Here is a 16,384-nt window from a genome sequence, read left to right as displayed (position 1 = left end):
CTTTGAACCTCAGAACAAGTTATTTGAGGGAAAATGGATGTTCAATTCATCTTTACAAATGTAAATTTACCCAAATCTTGTTTCGAATGAGGCTTAAATTTCAATGATGTAAGGTAACCACATCGGTCGACTCCTGTGGTAATAGGTATACAATTAAAACTTCAAATATATCATCATTTTTGCATTTAAAAAAAAATGAAAACAATGAAAATAAATTCCGATTAATTGCGAGTTAACTCTGGACCGCATGAGATTGTTTTTTGAATAGCTTGACGGCACTAGTATTAAAATTTGATAAAATAATGGGACAGATATCAAGGATTTTTTTTTTCAAAAGAAGTGAGTCAACTACAACTATGCATAAATGTGATTAACTGCAATAAAATATTCTAATTGGTTGGCAGCACTAGTAAATAAAGAACAGAAGCATCTATTAGAAAAGCTAAATGGATGAACAATTTCAATGGCAAGACAAGCCTTCCCTGATGTGATTAGAGAATGAACAGCTGTCGGGGTTTCACCTTTTGTTCACAAGCTCAATGAACACAGCAGGAGTCTGACAGCCATACAGAACAGATTGATAATCTCAAATAAACCCAAGACCAGACAGGGCTGAACAGACATAGGTTTAAATAAAAACTTCAATGTTGCATGGCGCCAGCATATAAATGTACGTAAGTTTATTTATGTTCTTGTGTTTGAATTTTCCCCATATAATCATACCAGTCTTGAAGTAAAATAAAAAAGGATTTACAGTTGAGATGTACCGAAATATTCGGTGGCTGAAGGTTTTTTGTCAATACGCTAGTAAAAATGTCTGAAACGCTTTTTTTCCCCACCAAAATAACATTACTGAAACGGGAAGTTGCGTTGACTGGCAAATAGCTCGGTTGCTTGCACTTCCATTGCTACTAAAGGCAACATGTCTGGTGATTGAGGGTGTTTTGGCTCGGCGCAGCTATTAGCAATTAGCCCCTTTTAATACAAGCTTGTCAAGTTAACATTTATTTTTTCTATATACTCTTATTTCATGTTGTGCATTGCATCATGTTGAATTTTCATTCCGGTGCATCGTAAATATACAGCATAGCCTTTAAATTAGATATGTGACCCAATTGTAGGGCACACTTCAGTCTGATAGCATAACAAAAAAATATCATTAAAGGCATACTCATTCAGCCCAAAAATTACTAAAGCAAAGACATCTACTGATTTATTATTGTAGTACATTAAAAAAAAAAAAAAAGTTCGATTCTATAGTAAATATGAAAGCCGGTCATTTGCAGACTATAAACCGCTACTTTTTCCCCTCGTTTGGAATCTTGCAGTTTATAGTCCAGTGTGGCTTATATATTGATTTGTTTAAGTTAATAGGTAACACTTTATTTGACAGCAGTGTCATAAGACTGTCATAAGAACATCATAATTATGACATGACACTGTAATGGGCAATAATGGATGCTTATGACAGATGTCATTAAGTGTCATCCAGCAAATTTTGTCTCCATTTATGTCCAACCCGTTGTTACACCCATTCAAAAGTGAGCCCTGTGTCGGTGCCCGCGTGGCGTCTCCGCTCGTCTGCGTGGCTGCTGCGTGCCCGGCGGGGCTCGCATGCGGCTGGATGTTATTGGGTGCGCTCGGGCGGGGGGTCCCGGTGCCGGGATTGGCGATGGGGCAGTGTAGGGTCGGTCGCCAACGGGCTTACACTCACAAGGGATTCACACGATTGATGGTTTCTAGATCACAGAGATGATTTGTGTACACTCTACCCCTTTCAATCACTTAGCTTATAGACTCCCCCACCTTCTTCCCCCTCTTTCCCTGATCAACAGGCCCCCCACATGGTGTCAACCGGAAATACATTTAGCTAACGATAGCACCAACATATTAGTGTAGTTAGGCGTTCAATGTATTTCTTGTTGTTTGTGTTTCTTCCCTTTATTCTCTTGTGTTTCTTTTCTTTTGTTCCCCCATAACCCCTTCCTGTTCGCTGTTTTGTCATAATAAATGAGGTATGTTGAATGATCACAAAGGAGTATGTCAGACTCTCAATGTGAAACATTAAAACTGTTCAGACTATCTGGGCACTTAGACTTCCATTCTCCGTGTCAAACAGCTGAACAGGACAGGTTTTTAAAAAAAAAAAGGGAGATAATTTGGCGGATGAGACTTAATGACATCTGTCATAAGCATTCATTAATGCTCATGACAGTGTCATGTCATATTTATGAAGGTCTTATGACAGTCTTATGACGTTGCTGTCAAATAAAGTGTCAACGGTTATTATCTTTTGGTGTAAATATCCCATAAAACAATGAGGACAGCTCCGGTTCATAGTCCAGTGTGGCTTATCTATGAACAAATGCCATTTTTGTGTCAAATTTGGTGGGTGTGGCTTACAGTCAGGCGCGACTTATAGTCCAAAAACTACGGTAGTTAAAAAAAAGTTTTTCTTTCCAGGGATTCACATTTTAATTTGAGACACTAACAATTAGAAGTATTCTAAATCAAATACCATATTTCGTCATTCCATGGACTCGTGTGATTGTCTCCTTTAATGGACAAGTCTGGATGGCACCATATTAGTACTATTCTAATCAATAACATAGTAATAACGGATTAGGAAGTTTTAACATTTTAATTTAGCAAGTGATCATAATTTGGTGGTGGATGGTGTTGTGCTGATATAAGTATGCAACATTATAGTATATGATAGCAATAAAAGGTTTGGTACCAACTTAAAGAGTTGTTTGATAACTCAAGCATAATGCTTTTTTTTTCCTGAAAAGTAGTAATTTTGGAAGTGCAAGGATGACAACGATGCTATATTATACATAGAGGAATTAAATTAGAGCTGGGGCCTTAGCAAAGTATTCACAAGGGATTCAAACGGGACACAAATATGCATCACATCATTTCACTGTTGAAGAGATTTGACACACGAAACAGATTAAAGAGAAGGTATTTTTCATGCAGAATGAAAAGCACATAATACCCAAACATCAGGAGATAAAGTAAGTGACTGAGTAATGCACACCCACATTCCCTGCTACAAACTATTTGAGCAACATTATTCGACACCCACAACCACTGCAGAGTGCAGCACAAAGTGTACAGGTGCTACTCAGAGCAAGCTATAAACCTGCTCACTACTCATTGTCCTAAAAATACTGAAGCTAGAAATCTACATTAAAGGAAATGTGCTAACTCTGTGCACCTTGCAAGACATCAGTGGAACTAAATATCAAAGGATTAAATCTAGGCATGTATCTGGATTTTTGGGGTCAGCCTCAACAAAGGCCGCTAACGGGATGAACCAGAGTGGGAATATTTAATTTTTGTTCTGAGATCACTTACGCACTCCCATCTGTTTCTTAATAACACATTGTACAAGCAAAACAGACACGTACAAGTTTGCAATCAAAATGCACAGCTCAAGCAGAATTAGTATTGTGAAAGTGCCAACGTTATCAGTCTTGGTTCTGCCACCCATTTGTGTTTTTTCATTCCCTGCTAAAACTCTGCCAGCCAGCCACACCCACCTCACCAGGCCAACTCAGCTCACAAGCCGACACACCTTAAATGTATTCCCAGTCGAGGGCGCTGGAAGTCACTCACAGCAGGGGATGCTGAAGATCTTTTTTAATTTTTCTCAACCAAAAACAGCTGTTTCGGTCCAAATTTGTCACGTTACTGCATTTTCTCCATACAAGGCGTGTACAAGGGCAGTACACACGCATGCTGGATAGTTCATGTACTACTACTAGGCTACTACAAAGACAGCGTTCTATTTCACTTACAGTGCGTGTTGGAGTTTACGTATGGGAAATGAAAGTGTCCGTGTATTATAATGCAAATCTCACGCAATGAGACATGAACACATTTGAAAACTAAACGGGCCAATAAGCCTTTGTTTCACACACTCTTTTCCTGACAGTAAAATAAATTGCACACGAATATCCAACAGCGCTCTGCATGACGGCAGCTCAACAGCAACAACAAACAATGATATGGCTTGAATGCAAGCATGTCTTACCTATTTGAAGAAAACATTAAAAACAATCATCTTAATTTTCAACCTCGAATTTAATTTTAGAAAATTTCTCTGATATTGCAATTGCTAATTCATTTTTGTGCCATGTTAACGCCTCTGTCAACAGTTTATTTTTCCGTTCCAATAGCGCCTTATTCAGCGTGACCCAGTAGCAAGCAAGGTGTGAGGTGGTGTTATTAACAAAAAAACTTTTCTCAACATACATTTTTAATCCCAAAGTTAAATAATTCTCCCCAACACCCTCAACATCCCACTTCCCGCGCCACTGTTCCCAGTATATAGACAAGTTTCCGAGGTACTTCCGATTTACTTCCGCATTTCTGTTCGCGATTTCCGTTTTACACTTTCTCTAACCAAAACAACAGTGGAGCTGGAGTGCCATTACTCATCAAAATCCCTCAAAAAAGACAATTGGAAATGCCCCATCCATCTGCCATCATAACGACATGGGAGGACAACATGAGGAAATGGCTGCGAGTCGCCACAACCAAAATAGTTTTTTATTTTATTGATTTAATGACAGTGGATGGAAACGCAATCAGGGACCTGCAAAGCTCCGAAGCATCAAGTTGAATATGTCCTAATCATGAATATGGGAATTTTGTGTTCATTAAGGCAGATGTGGAACAAGACAGTGCCACCACAAAGCAATAATTGATACAAATATGTTCAAATTGACTACAAATTCTGTATTGTGTCACAGCTGAGACATCATTAGCTTTGTATTTGCTTCAACGACAAAGAAATGGAAAACAAACACTTATCTACTATAAGTCATACACAGGCTTTTTACTGTAAATGTATAAATTCAAGAGTTAAACGTTTTTATTCGTTTGTTTACAGGTGAAAATGCTGTTAGGCAAGGGAAGAAAACTTGATGTGCCTCACGACAACACCTATGTTGATGGACATATATCGAAATTATGTGCATTGTACCTTGATGAAGGCTCGATATATGCTCCACCTTCGTTAATATTTTTCTAATAATTTTATAAATTATTTATTGACCTGTTTTGCACATGCACCAATTATTTTAAATAGAATAAGAAATGGAATCATGTTGTCCAAAAGTTTTTTTGGGATCAGTATCTGCAATACAAAAGAATGACATACTATTTGTGTTCATACTGTATGTGCATGTGCGATTAGTTCATACTATAACCTAACTAGATGACAATTACCTTAAAGTATTTCCTTATAGCAACAAAATCAGTGTCTATATATTTGTAATTTTGCCTCATTTTGGTCACTCAAGTAGCCAGCGCATCAATCTACACCCCATGTTAACACAGACTGCACAGATTGTTAGAAATTTGTCTACGAACGATCAACGGAGTGATAACAACAAACATACAATTGTTTAGGTTAGCGAGCCACATCCTGTAGGTGGTCAAAACATTCCACTGCCAACCATATATATAGGCACTTCCAGGAGTTCACACAACCATGCACAGCAAAGAAAGTCGCGGAGCCTCATCTACGCCGTGCTGAATACATTTTTGGAGATTCCGTGGGTTCCTCTGGTTTGATTTTGCAGTTTGACTACACCATCTGCACACTTGATGTTGCTCTGTCTGAACCGGAAGTAGCAAAAAATGTCAAAGATGGCACCGCCGATGTTTCGCTCATGAAACTTGTCTTTAAGACCTTGCCAAATTCATACACATTGCGAGATTGTCTTCTGCACTACACCAGACATTCCACCAAGCCGTGTCAGTGAATCCCTCATTGGCTACCCACCTGCCAACTTGCTTAACCTACCTTGGTTCTCATGTTAATAAACTACTGTTGCTATTGCCCGTCTCCCTCCTGTCCTTACATTTGAGTCCAAATGACCCAATACTAGGGCTGTCAAACGATTAAAATTTTTAATCAAGTTAATTACAGCTTAAAAATTAATTAATCGTAATTAATCGCAATTCAAAGTTTCTATAAAATATGCCATATTTTTCTGTAAATTATGGAATGGAATGGAAAGATAAGACACAAGACTGATATATACATTCAACATACGGTACATAAGTACTGTATTTGTTCATTATAACAATAAATCAACATGATGGCATTAACATATTAACATTCTGTTAAAGTGATCCATGGATAGAAAGACTTGTAGTTCTTGAAAGATAAATGTTAGTACAAGTTATAGAAATTTTATATTAAAACCCCTCTTAATGTTTTCATTTTAATAAAATTTGTAAAATTTTAAATAAAAATTTAGGGCTGTCAAAATTATCGCCTTTAACGGGCGGTAATTTATTTTTTAAATTAATCACGTTAAAATATTTGACGCAATTAACGCACATGCCCCGCTCAGACAGATTTAAATTACAGTACAGTGAAATCCCCACTTGTTAATTGTGTTTTGTGGAGTTTTGCTGCCCTCTGCTGGCGCTTGGGTGCGACTGATTTTATAGGCTTCAGCACTCATGAGCATTGTATAAGTAATTATTGACATAAACAATGGTTTATTAATAACTAGTTGATTTTTTGATTGAAAATTTTACAAATTTTATTAAAACGAAAACATTAAGAGGGGTTTTAATATGAAATTTCTATAACTTGTACTAACATTTATCTTTTAAGAACTACAAGTCTTTCTATCCATGGATCGCTTTAACAGAATGTTAATGATGTTAATGCCATCTTGTTGATTTATTGTTATAATAAACAAATACAGTCCTTATGTACCGCATGTTGAATATATATATATCCATCTTGTGTCTTATCTTTCCATTCCAACAATAATTTACAGAAAAATATGGCATATTTTATAGAAGGTTTGAATTGCGATTAATTACAATTAATTAATTTTTAAGCTGTAATTAACTCGATTAAAAATTTTAATCGTTTGACAGCCCTACAAAAAATAAACTAGTAGCTCGCCATTGTTGATGTCAATAATTACACAATGCTCATGGTGCTGCAACCCATAAAATCAGTCGCACTCAAGCGCCAGCAGAGGGCGACAAAACACCAAAAAATACAAGTAACAAGTGGACATTACACTGTGCTGTCATTTTAATCTGTTTGAGCGGGCCATGTGCGTTAAATGCGTCAAATATTTTAACGTGATTAATTTTAAAAATTAATTACCGCCCGTTAACGCAATCGTTTTGACAGCCCTACCCAATACATAACAAAAGTAATCATTGTACAGCGTTAAACTGCCCTTAAAGGTTGTATTTTGCCACGAAAAAAAAGGAGACTGTGAGTAAATGCTTTGTCTACTTTTGTGTGTGCGAAATGTCTTTTTTTTTTTGTCCCCCCAATTGTTATCAAATATATCTTCCTGGCGACAAATCTCCACTCCAGGTTCCATTTTATTTGAACAAAAAGATTTGGGATTGTATTGTGGTTGCAACGTCAGACAGTGAGCAACAAATAGCCAAAAGTATGGTTAAAGGTTGTTTCAGCCTCTAAAACACAGAAATGAAACCTCTCATTAGGAAACACATCGCACCAGCAGAATTGCAGTATTTCAAATATGAAAAGGAGCCTAGTATCAGGTTGTCCATCACTTTAAAACCGGAAGGATTATATATTATATATTTATTTTTTTATATTTATTTGGGTGATGGGTTTTGGGGGCAACAGGTCAAAACAGCAGATTTCAAGTAGCATGAGGACAACCAATGCTTACTTTTCCCCAGTAAACGTAGTATGGCAGAGAAAACAAAATCTGAAAATAAGACAAATTATGTGAAGATATAGTCATGGAGAGAGGCAGGAAATTCCGTTTTTGGAATGACTGACTCTGTATTAAGCTTAAAACTATAAACCGATACGACTGGATATCCGGTTTTACATGTGAGAGATACAGCTGTATCGATAGTAAAGTTACCATTCGACAGTAATTAGCCATTAAATATTCAATGAACCGATAGTAGAGATAGAATTCGGCTATCGCAAGCACAAGAATCGGCTTCTAATGCTTAGCTCAATGCATTGCTTAATATGATTATTTAGCTTTTACCTCACATGCTGCGCTTGTGTCATTCACCACACAGCACACTTAAATTGTGATTGTGGTTGCCTCAACTTCCCATTCATTCGGCAGAACCGCTAGTAGTCGCCGTCATTACCCGATCATCACGGGCGTGTCATAACAACGCTGGAGCTAACAAAACCACTGTAACGCACACTCCGTAGCGTTATCTTCACAGCCCCACAGCCCAAAACGAAACTAGTAGTGGCAATGAAGCAACATGCTAAAACAATGGACAGTTTGCGCACCACGCCAGCAACGTGCAGCGATTGATTTTCAATGCAACCAGGAAAACAAAAAGCGGACTTTAAAATGACGAAGGCAGCCAGATCTGTTCGCATGGGACAGAGCTAGTGTGAAATGTGAAGCGGTACGGAGATCATGAGTTTTTAACCCTAAAAATTAACCCACTACAATGGTGGAAAGGGCGGCATTTGTTTCCACGAAACGCAGTCTACTTAAATATGAACATGTGGATCAGTTGATTTTCCTCGAGAAAAATCTGCCCTTCAAAAAAGATATAGTCAGACAGTGATGAGGAATAAAAAAAATGTGGAAGCACAGGCATAAGTGAATGTCTTTGCTGTGTATCAGGTTAAAGTAATGATTATAGACCTGTCTGTCTAAAATGCCATGTTTTTAATCCCCCAATTATACCAGTGGTAAAGCATAATTTATTATTTATTTATGATAACACTAGCAGGTTTAATTCTTTTTTTCTGGAGCTGCTGCATATAATTCATATTTTTTGCTTGTAAGATATTTATGTTGAAAGTTTGCACTTAATTTACTTGCCTATTGTGTTCAAAATACCAGGAATTACAGTAATTAAATTGCTGCACTTTATTGTTGTATGTCACTGGAGTTATATTTTATTATCAATCCCATCCAACAAAATGACGGTCATATAGTAAGATTTTTTTTTTTTTCATTAAAAAATATAACATTGTTATGAAATTTTGTTGTTTAATTTAATCTTTAATCGTTTTTTTATATGTTTAAAATACTGTAGGAACACACACAACAAATGTTTACTATCGTATCGTTTTCACTCTGTATCGAAACGTATCGTTCTTAAACTGTATCGGACCATATCGAATCGCTCGACCTTAAAAATGTATCATTTTTTAATCGAATCGTAACCTGTGTATCTAGATACATATCGAATCGGCTTCATGCCAGAGATTCCCAACCCTACTCTGTACTGTCACTGATAAAAGTGATTCGATGAATGAAAAGTGAATATTTACTTTTCAAGTAGATTTACAGTTTGCACCGCTACATGTTCTTCTTGTGCAGCTTCAAATTTGAGTTCAGAGCCACAATGTTCCTAGTAAAATTAGCCTGGAACCCATGGTCATTTAAACTTAATTAGGCATCATTTGATAGTTTTTGGGAGGCAGAGATTGTTCAGAAATCTATTTGTTATTATGAATTGGTCTGTCTTCCATGTTGGCTGTTTTCTTTTCAAAAGAAAGCTAACCTCCTTTGTGTTGTTTTTTCCACACTCCCACCGTTCTTATCTAGTCACCTCCCACCTTCACATCTGTCAGACAGCAGCAGACGTCAGTAGTCTCATTATTTTGTTCTTTCACCTTATTGATGAACTGTTGTCCTTTACAACGTGCTGTAAAATCACGCGTGCTTCACTCATGTCCCCTGATCATTAGTGGAGAGGTGTGTACTTATTATGACAAATTAATAATGACCGGTTATACAGTGTTATTAATCTTACTTTAAAAAAGTAATTAATTACAGTTACAAATTACTTCTCCCAAAAAGTAATTGCGTTAGTAACTCAGTTACCTGAATGTAAGAGTAATTTGTTACTTGGCAAAGTAACTGATGATAATTTTCACTTTTTTTTTTTTCTCAAAATAAAAAGAAAAATGGTCACACAATGTGAAGTTTAAAGGGTTTTTGGGACAATTGGCTCTAGCCTGATTCTTTACCCTAAACTTAGCTAGACACACGGGTATTACGGATATTGCGATAACTAGATAGTAACCTTTGGTATGTGTGGAAGTGATTTAATGTTGTGACTCAAGCGTTAAAGTTGTTAAAATTGCTCCCGTTATTGCATTAGTTCCCTTCTTTCTATTTTCGACATGTGTAAGTTTTAAAACTGTTTCATCATTTAAAGATAGATTTAAGTTAAGTTTTGCCAATTTAGGAGCATTTTAGACAAAAAGTGACTTACAGTGGGGCAAATAAGTATTTAGTCAACCACTAATTGTGCAAGTTCTCCAACTTTAAAATATTAGAGAGTCCTGTAATTGTCAACATGGGTAAACCTCAACTATGAAAGGCAGAATGTGGAAAAAGAAACCAGAAAATCACATTGTTTGATTTTTAAATAATTTATTTGCAAATCATGCTGGAAAAAATGTATGTGGTCAATACCAAAAGTTCATCTCAATACTTTGTTATGTACCCATTGTTGGCAATAACGGAGGCCAAACGTTTTCTGTAACTCTTCACAAGCTTTTCACACACTGTTGCTGGTATTTTGACCCATTCCTCCATGCAGATCTCCTCTAGAGCAGTGATGTTTTGGGGCTGTCGTTGGGCAACACGGAGTTTCAACTCCCTCCACAGATTTTCCATGGGGTTGAGATCTGGAGACTGGCTAGGCCACTCCAGGACCTTGAAATGCTTCTTAGGAAGCCACTCCTTTGTAGCCCTGGCTGTGTTTTTGGGATCATTGTCATGCTGAAAGACCCAGCCACGTCTCATCTTCAATGCCCTTGCTGATGGAAGGACATTTTCACTCAAAATATCTCGATACATGGCCCCATTCATTCTTTCCTTGACACAGATCAGTCGTCCTGGTCCCTTTGCAGAAAAAAGCCCCAAAGCATGATGTTTCCATCCCAATGCTTCACAGTGGGTATGGTGTTCTTCTTTCTACTCCAAACACGAGAACTTGTGTTTCTACCAAAAAGTTCTATTTTGGTTTCATCGGACCATAACACATTCTCCCAGTCCTCTTCTGGATCATCCAAATGCTCTCTAGCGAACCGCAGAGGGGCCCGGACGTGTATTTTCTTCAGCAGGGGGACACGTCTGGCAGTGCAGGATTTGCGTCCCTGGCAGCGTATCGTATTACTGATAGTAGCCTTTGTTACTCTGGTCCCAGCTCTCTGTAGGTCATTCATTAGGTCCCTCCGTGTGGTTTTGGGATTTTTGCTCACCGTTCTTGTTATCATTTTGACGCCACGGGGTGAGATCTTGCATGGAGCCCCAGATCGAGGGAGATTATCAGTGGTCTTGTATGTCTTCCATTTTCTAATAATTGCTCCCACAGTTGATTTCTTTACGCCAAGCGTTTTACCTATTGCATATTCAGTCTTCCCAGCCTGGTGCAGGTCTACAATTTTGTCTCTGGTGTCCTTCGACAGCTCTTTGGTCTTGGCCATAGTGGAATTTGGAGTGTGACTGACAGAGGTTGTGGACAGTTGTCTTTTATACTGATAATGAGTTAAAACAGGTGCCATTAATACAGGTAAAGAGTGGACCCTCGTTAGAAGAAGTTAGACCTATTTGACAGCCAGAAATCTTGCTTGTTTGTACGTGACCAAATACGTTTTTTCAACTCTAATTTGGAAATAATTCTTTACAAATCAAACTATGTGATTTTCTGTTTTTTTTTTCACATTCTGTCAATCATGGTTGAGGTCTACCCATGTTGACAATTACAGGCCTCTCTAATCTTATCAAGTAGGAGAACTTGCACAATTGGTGGTTGACTAAATACTTATTTGCCCCACTGTAGGTTCTCTAGGAAGGTTCTCTACAACAGAGCCTTCCTGAAAAGTCTACTGCTTTAAGATGGCGGCTGTTTACTAACGCATCTACTAGTAGTTCTTTATTATACATGTTGCTAATGCCGCCGTGTCTGTAATTTGCATCTAGTTCTGTATATATGTGATATCTACCGAAGCATCATGTGGGCGTAGTTTGTAGGCTATCGGATACAGTCAGGTATTATTGGAGCCACCTGGCATAGTAGCATCGCGTTAGCAACGGCGTCACACTCCCTTACTTCCTCCCCACTCCTGCTCTGCTCTCTCGTCTCCATGAGTCCGTCTTTTTCAGACTTTTCTTGCGTCAGTCAACCAACATCGTAATGCATAGTAACGCACGCCTTTCCCGCCTCAGTAACGGTAACGGCGTTCCCAAGATGAGAAAAGTAATTAATTAGATTACTCACTACTGAAGAAAATAACGCTGTTAGTAACGCCATTATATTCTAACACTGTTATTAACAACACTGGTTATAAGTCTGATTCTATCCTTGTGACTTATTTTACAGTTATGAGTATCTCCTTGAGGGATAAACGGTGTCAAGAGTGAAACAACACTCTGTGGATCATGAAGGGGTGAAATCGTTTTAAGCAGTCACCATAATTATTTTCAAGGATGCGATTATCTCATTGCACAGTGCCTCTTACCTTGAATGGAATTACTTTAGCATAAATTAAAAACACATTTAAATAATCATGCTATTTAGGGGTTTATGATATTGGATTCTGATGATCCAGTGGCTTACATTGTTAGCAGACACTGTGAGGACACTCCGGCTCTTTCTCATCTTTCCTTGAGTAGACTACTCCACTATCCACCGAGGCAGCCTCACATACACACCTGCAAGGCAAATACAAACACACAGTTAAGGATGGTATAAATAAATTATGCTGAACATCTGGCATGTCAACATTGCTTTTTCAATATACTGTAGTTAGTTGATTAACGTCGATTCAAAGAACCAATAGTTACATTTTTTTATCACAGTGTTTTCTATTGCGCTCATTAAGGTTGCAGGTGAGCTGCCGCACATCCAGGCTGAATTTTTGCAAGAAGCGGTGTGTACCCTGAACTAGTCCCAAGCCAAAAGCAGTAATTGTCCATGATAAAACTGGGTTGTTTTTCTTAGGGCTGAAACAAAGAATCAATAAAAACAGTCCCTGCTACGTGCCCTGCTGAGTGTGCTGTTCTTGCTGCCCACGCCTTGGGCACTTAGGGCATTCAGATATTATACAAATATTAGTAAAATAATAACAATAAGTTGGCTCTTTAATTAAACATTAATTATTTATTACTGTTGTTGGATTATGCAACATATGGAAGATGTCCCGATCTGATCACGTGATCAGATATCGGGGCGATTGCACCATTTTTTGGAGGATCGGAATCGGGTGAAAAGGATAAGGTTTTTAATTAAAAATTATATTTCTGTTTTCTGCTGTATGCTCGAAAAGCCTTTTACTTTTCCTCCTCCTGCTTTTTTGGCCACCGGTGCAGCTGGTCTTTGGTACTTAAAGTTAACGACGATTGACAGGTTTGTTGCTTTGATCCAGCGAGAAAAGGCTCGGCAGCTCTATGATCGAAGGCACAAATGTGTTTATCAACGTTTACTCAATCTTCATTGTAGAGAGGCTGTTCTCGACAGCATGAGCGTTAAAGCATGAGTGAATTTGAGTGGACTCAATGAAGCATTTAATGAAGACAAGCATTTTTCTACATTATTTTGTATATAAATAATTCACATTATGAAGGTGACATGGGGAGACAGTTAGCACAACCACCTCACAGTTCTGGGATCGTGGGTTCAATCCCGGCTCCAGCCTTCCTGTGTGGAGTTTGCATGTTCTTCACGTGCCGACATGGTTTTCTCCAGGTTCCTGCCACATCCCAAAAACCGTGCATGATATGCTGATTGAACACACCAAATTGTCCGTAGGTGTGAGTGTGTGCGTGAATGGCTGTGTGTCGATTTGTGCTCTGCAAATGGCTGGCAACCTGTTCAGTGTGTACCACGGCTTCTGCCTGGAGTTAGCTGTGATTGGTCGCGGGGGTGCTGGAGCCTTTGTGAGGATAAGCGGTTCAGAAGAATAATGAATGTTATGGAAAGTGATTGAAAGTATGGCGTCAATGGTGCTACAATTAAAAATGTGGCTGCGCCTACAATTTGTGCTGGTGCACCTTTAAAAAAATGTTAGGCGCACAAGTGCAACCAATGCAAAAAGTATGGAGCCTTGGCAATGTCATTTTTTTCCCAAGATCGTTCAGGCCTAATTTATATATTTCTTTTTTAGGGCTAAAAAGTAATAAAATGATGGATGGATGGATGGATGGATGGATGGATGGATGGATGGATGGATGGATGGATGGATGGATGGATGGATGGATGGATGGATGGATGGATGGATGGATGGATGGATGGATGGATGGATGGATGGATGGATGGATGGATGGATGGATGGATGGATGGAATACAAAAGTGTATACGTTTTGCACTCTGCAACACTACCGGGAAAAAAATGGAAGAGGAAGTTCTGTAAAAAGTACAGTACTGTAACATGTTTGGAACTTTTAAAAAAATAAACGAAAACATTTTTTAAAAATCGGTATCCGATCGGGACTCTGTATTGGCAGATTCTCAAAATGAGGTGAATCGAACTCGTGTGCAAAAATATACAATCGGGAGATCCCTCGCTGAGTAGTGTAGTATTAGTGAACTTTTAGTCAATGCTGATTTGAAATAATGGGTCTATGTTTTAGTAAAAGGGGTGATTCAAAAACTTTTTTTTTATCAGATTCATCAATTAAAAATTTTTTTAACCACTTATCAATTATAAGAACATTTAATTTATGTATTATATTTATTTGCAGCCTTAAAAATATTGAATGAGTTTGAATGATGATGATGCAAGTGAAATTATTGTAATTATAATACAATCAGTGCATAAATCAACATTATATTTCAAATATGATACAAAAAGAGGCATTCTTAGCTAAAATGCAAGTAAAAATAATTTTTAAAAAATAGTAAATTTCACTCAGTTTTGTGTAAAATCAAGTTTGCCTTCCTGATGGGCAAAAACTTGGATGTCTGACCTAAAAGAGAGTATAATTGGTATATATTACTTGCACACTTTATTCATTCATTTTGAACTAAACCCCCTCTACTCAGGTGTTTGTTCTTCACATTAGATATTTTTAGAACAAATGATTACTATTGCTTAATTTTATAGTGAATGGCTTAAAAAGTGAATGTGGGGACTCACTCAAACATCATTATGACCATTGTATTTCCAATGACTGTTCTAATTACAGTCAAATGAGTCATCTTATTTTATCCCTATAATCTCTTCTCTCAACAACATAATGAATCAAACTAATGAGACCTGAAGCAGCCTTAATGTTGAAGAAATGTTGATTCACCAATGCAAATCTTTTGAAATCAGAAGTCATGATTAACTCCACAGTTATTAAGTTACTCATTAAAGAGCAGGCAGTCACTAAGAGGCATGTTATTTTCTGTATCAGTTTGTACCCCTCATTGTATGAAGAATTAATTTAGTCTGTTTTAGAAATTGTAAAGAGAAATATGGAAGGATGGCAAGACACTGAAAATACTGAATACAGTAAATTGGGTTGATAGTGTATTGGGGAAGTTGAGTTAGGGAAAAGCCTAAGGTTGGAAGAGGACACAGAAAAAGTAACACAAGTTACAGTACATCGTTCCGTTTTCTGTGCCACTTAACTTGTTCCATGTCACGGCAAGGTATAGCCAGTCCCAGCTGACTTCGAGCAAAGGACGGACTGCATCCCAAGATGGTCAGCAGTCATTTATAGGGACATATAGACCTTTTCACACTCAATATTCACACCATTACTGGGTAGGATTTGGACATGCGCCTCCTGCATGGAAGGCAAGCAAGGGTACTACTACACTGTCAATAACAAACACAGTTGATGTATTCATCTTTCTTGGTAAAACACAATGATTCCTTACACTTCTTCAGTTTTGTCAGTTTTCAATTAGTTAAAAAAAAAAAAAATTAGGGCTGTCAAAATTATCGCGTTAACGCGCGGTAATTAATTTTTTTAATTAATCACGTTAAAATATTTGACGCAATTAACGCACATGTCCCGCTCAGACAGTATTCTGCCTTTTGGTAAGTTTTACAGCAAGGTTTTTTGTGCTGTCTAACAGCGAACTCTTGTGGTCGCTTTGCGACATGGTTTATTGCTTTCTTGCCAGTTCAATATGGCTGCACGACGTCTCGGGCTGACGCCTACGTTGTAATGTTGTGCTTATATGATCCTTGGACAAGATTTGTCCGTAAGTATGGTTGTTGTAAAGAATGCACATATTATGTTAGTAAGCGAAATGTTATATTTTTTGTATGAGACACTTTTTGTTTATGTTTAGTGAACCTGTATAGCGTGCTAAGCTAACGTTGTTGCTAATGCAATGCTTGTGTACTTTTTTTTGTAGTTTCACTACGGTCCAAAGAGGACAGTGGTTTGAGGCCATTTTATTAATAAAT

General features: G+C 37.7%; 1 protein-coding gene across 1 annotated transcript in view; it reads right to left on the bottom strand.

The window, feature by feature from the left end:
• The window catches only part of pde4ba (phosphodiesterase 4B, cAMP-specific a), a 240,747-nt gene that overhangs the window by 196,259 nt on the left and 28,104 nt on the right, over positions 1–16,384 (bottom strand). Inside the window, exon 2 of the mRNA XM_057842031.1 lies at positions 12,598–12,692. Coding sequence (XP_057698014.1) covers positions 12,598–12,639 — 42 coding nt within the window. The 5' untranslated portion in view covers positions 12,640–12,692. The remainder of the gene's footprint in view (positions 1–12,597; positions 12,693–16,384) is intronic.

Source organism: Corythoichthys intestinalis, chromosome 7 (assembly GCF_030265065.1).
Source record: "Corythoichthys intestinalis isolate RoL2023-P3 chromosome 7, ASM3026506v1, whole genome shotgun sequence".
Taxonomy (NCBI): domain Eukaryota; kingdom Metazoa; phylum Chordata; class Actinopteri; order Syngnathiformes; family Syngnathidae; genus Corythoichthys; species Corythoichthys intestinalis.
This window is presented reverse-complemented; position numbering and strand designations above follow the sequence as displayed.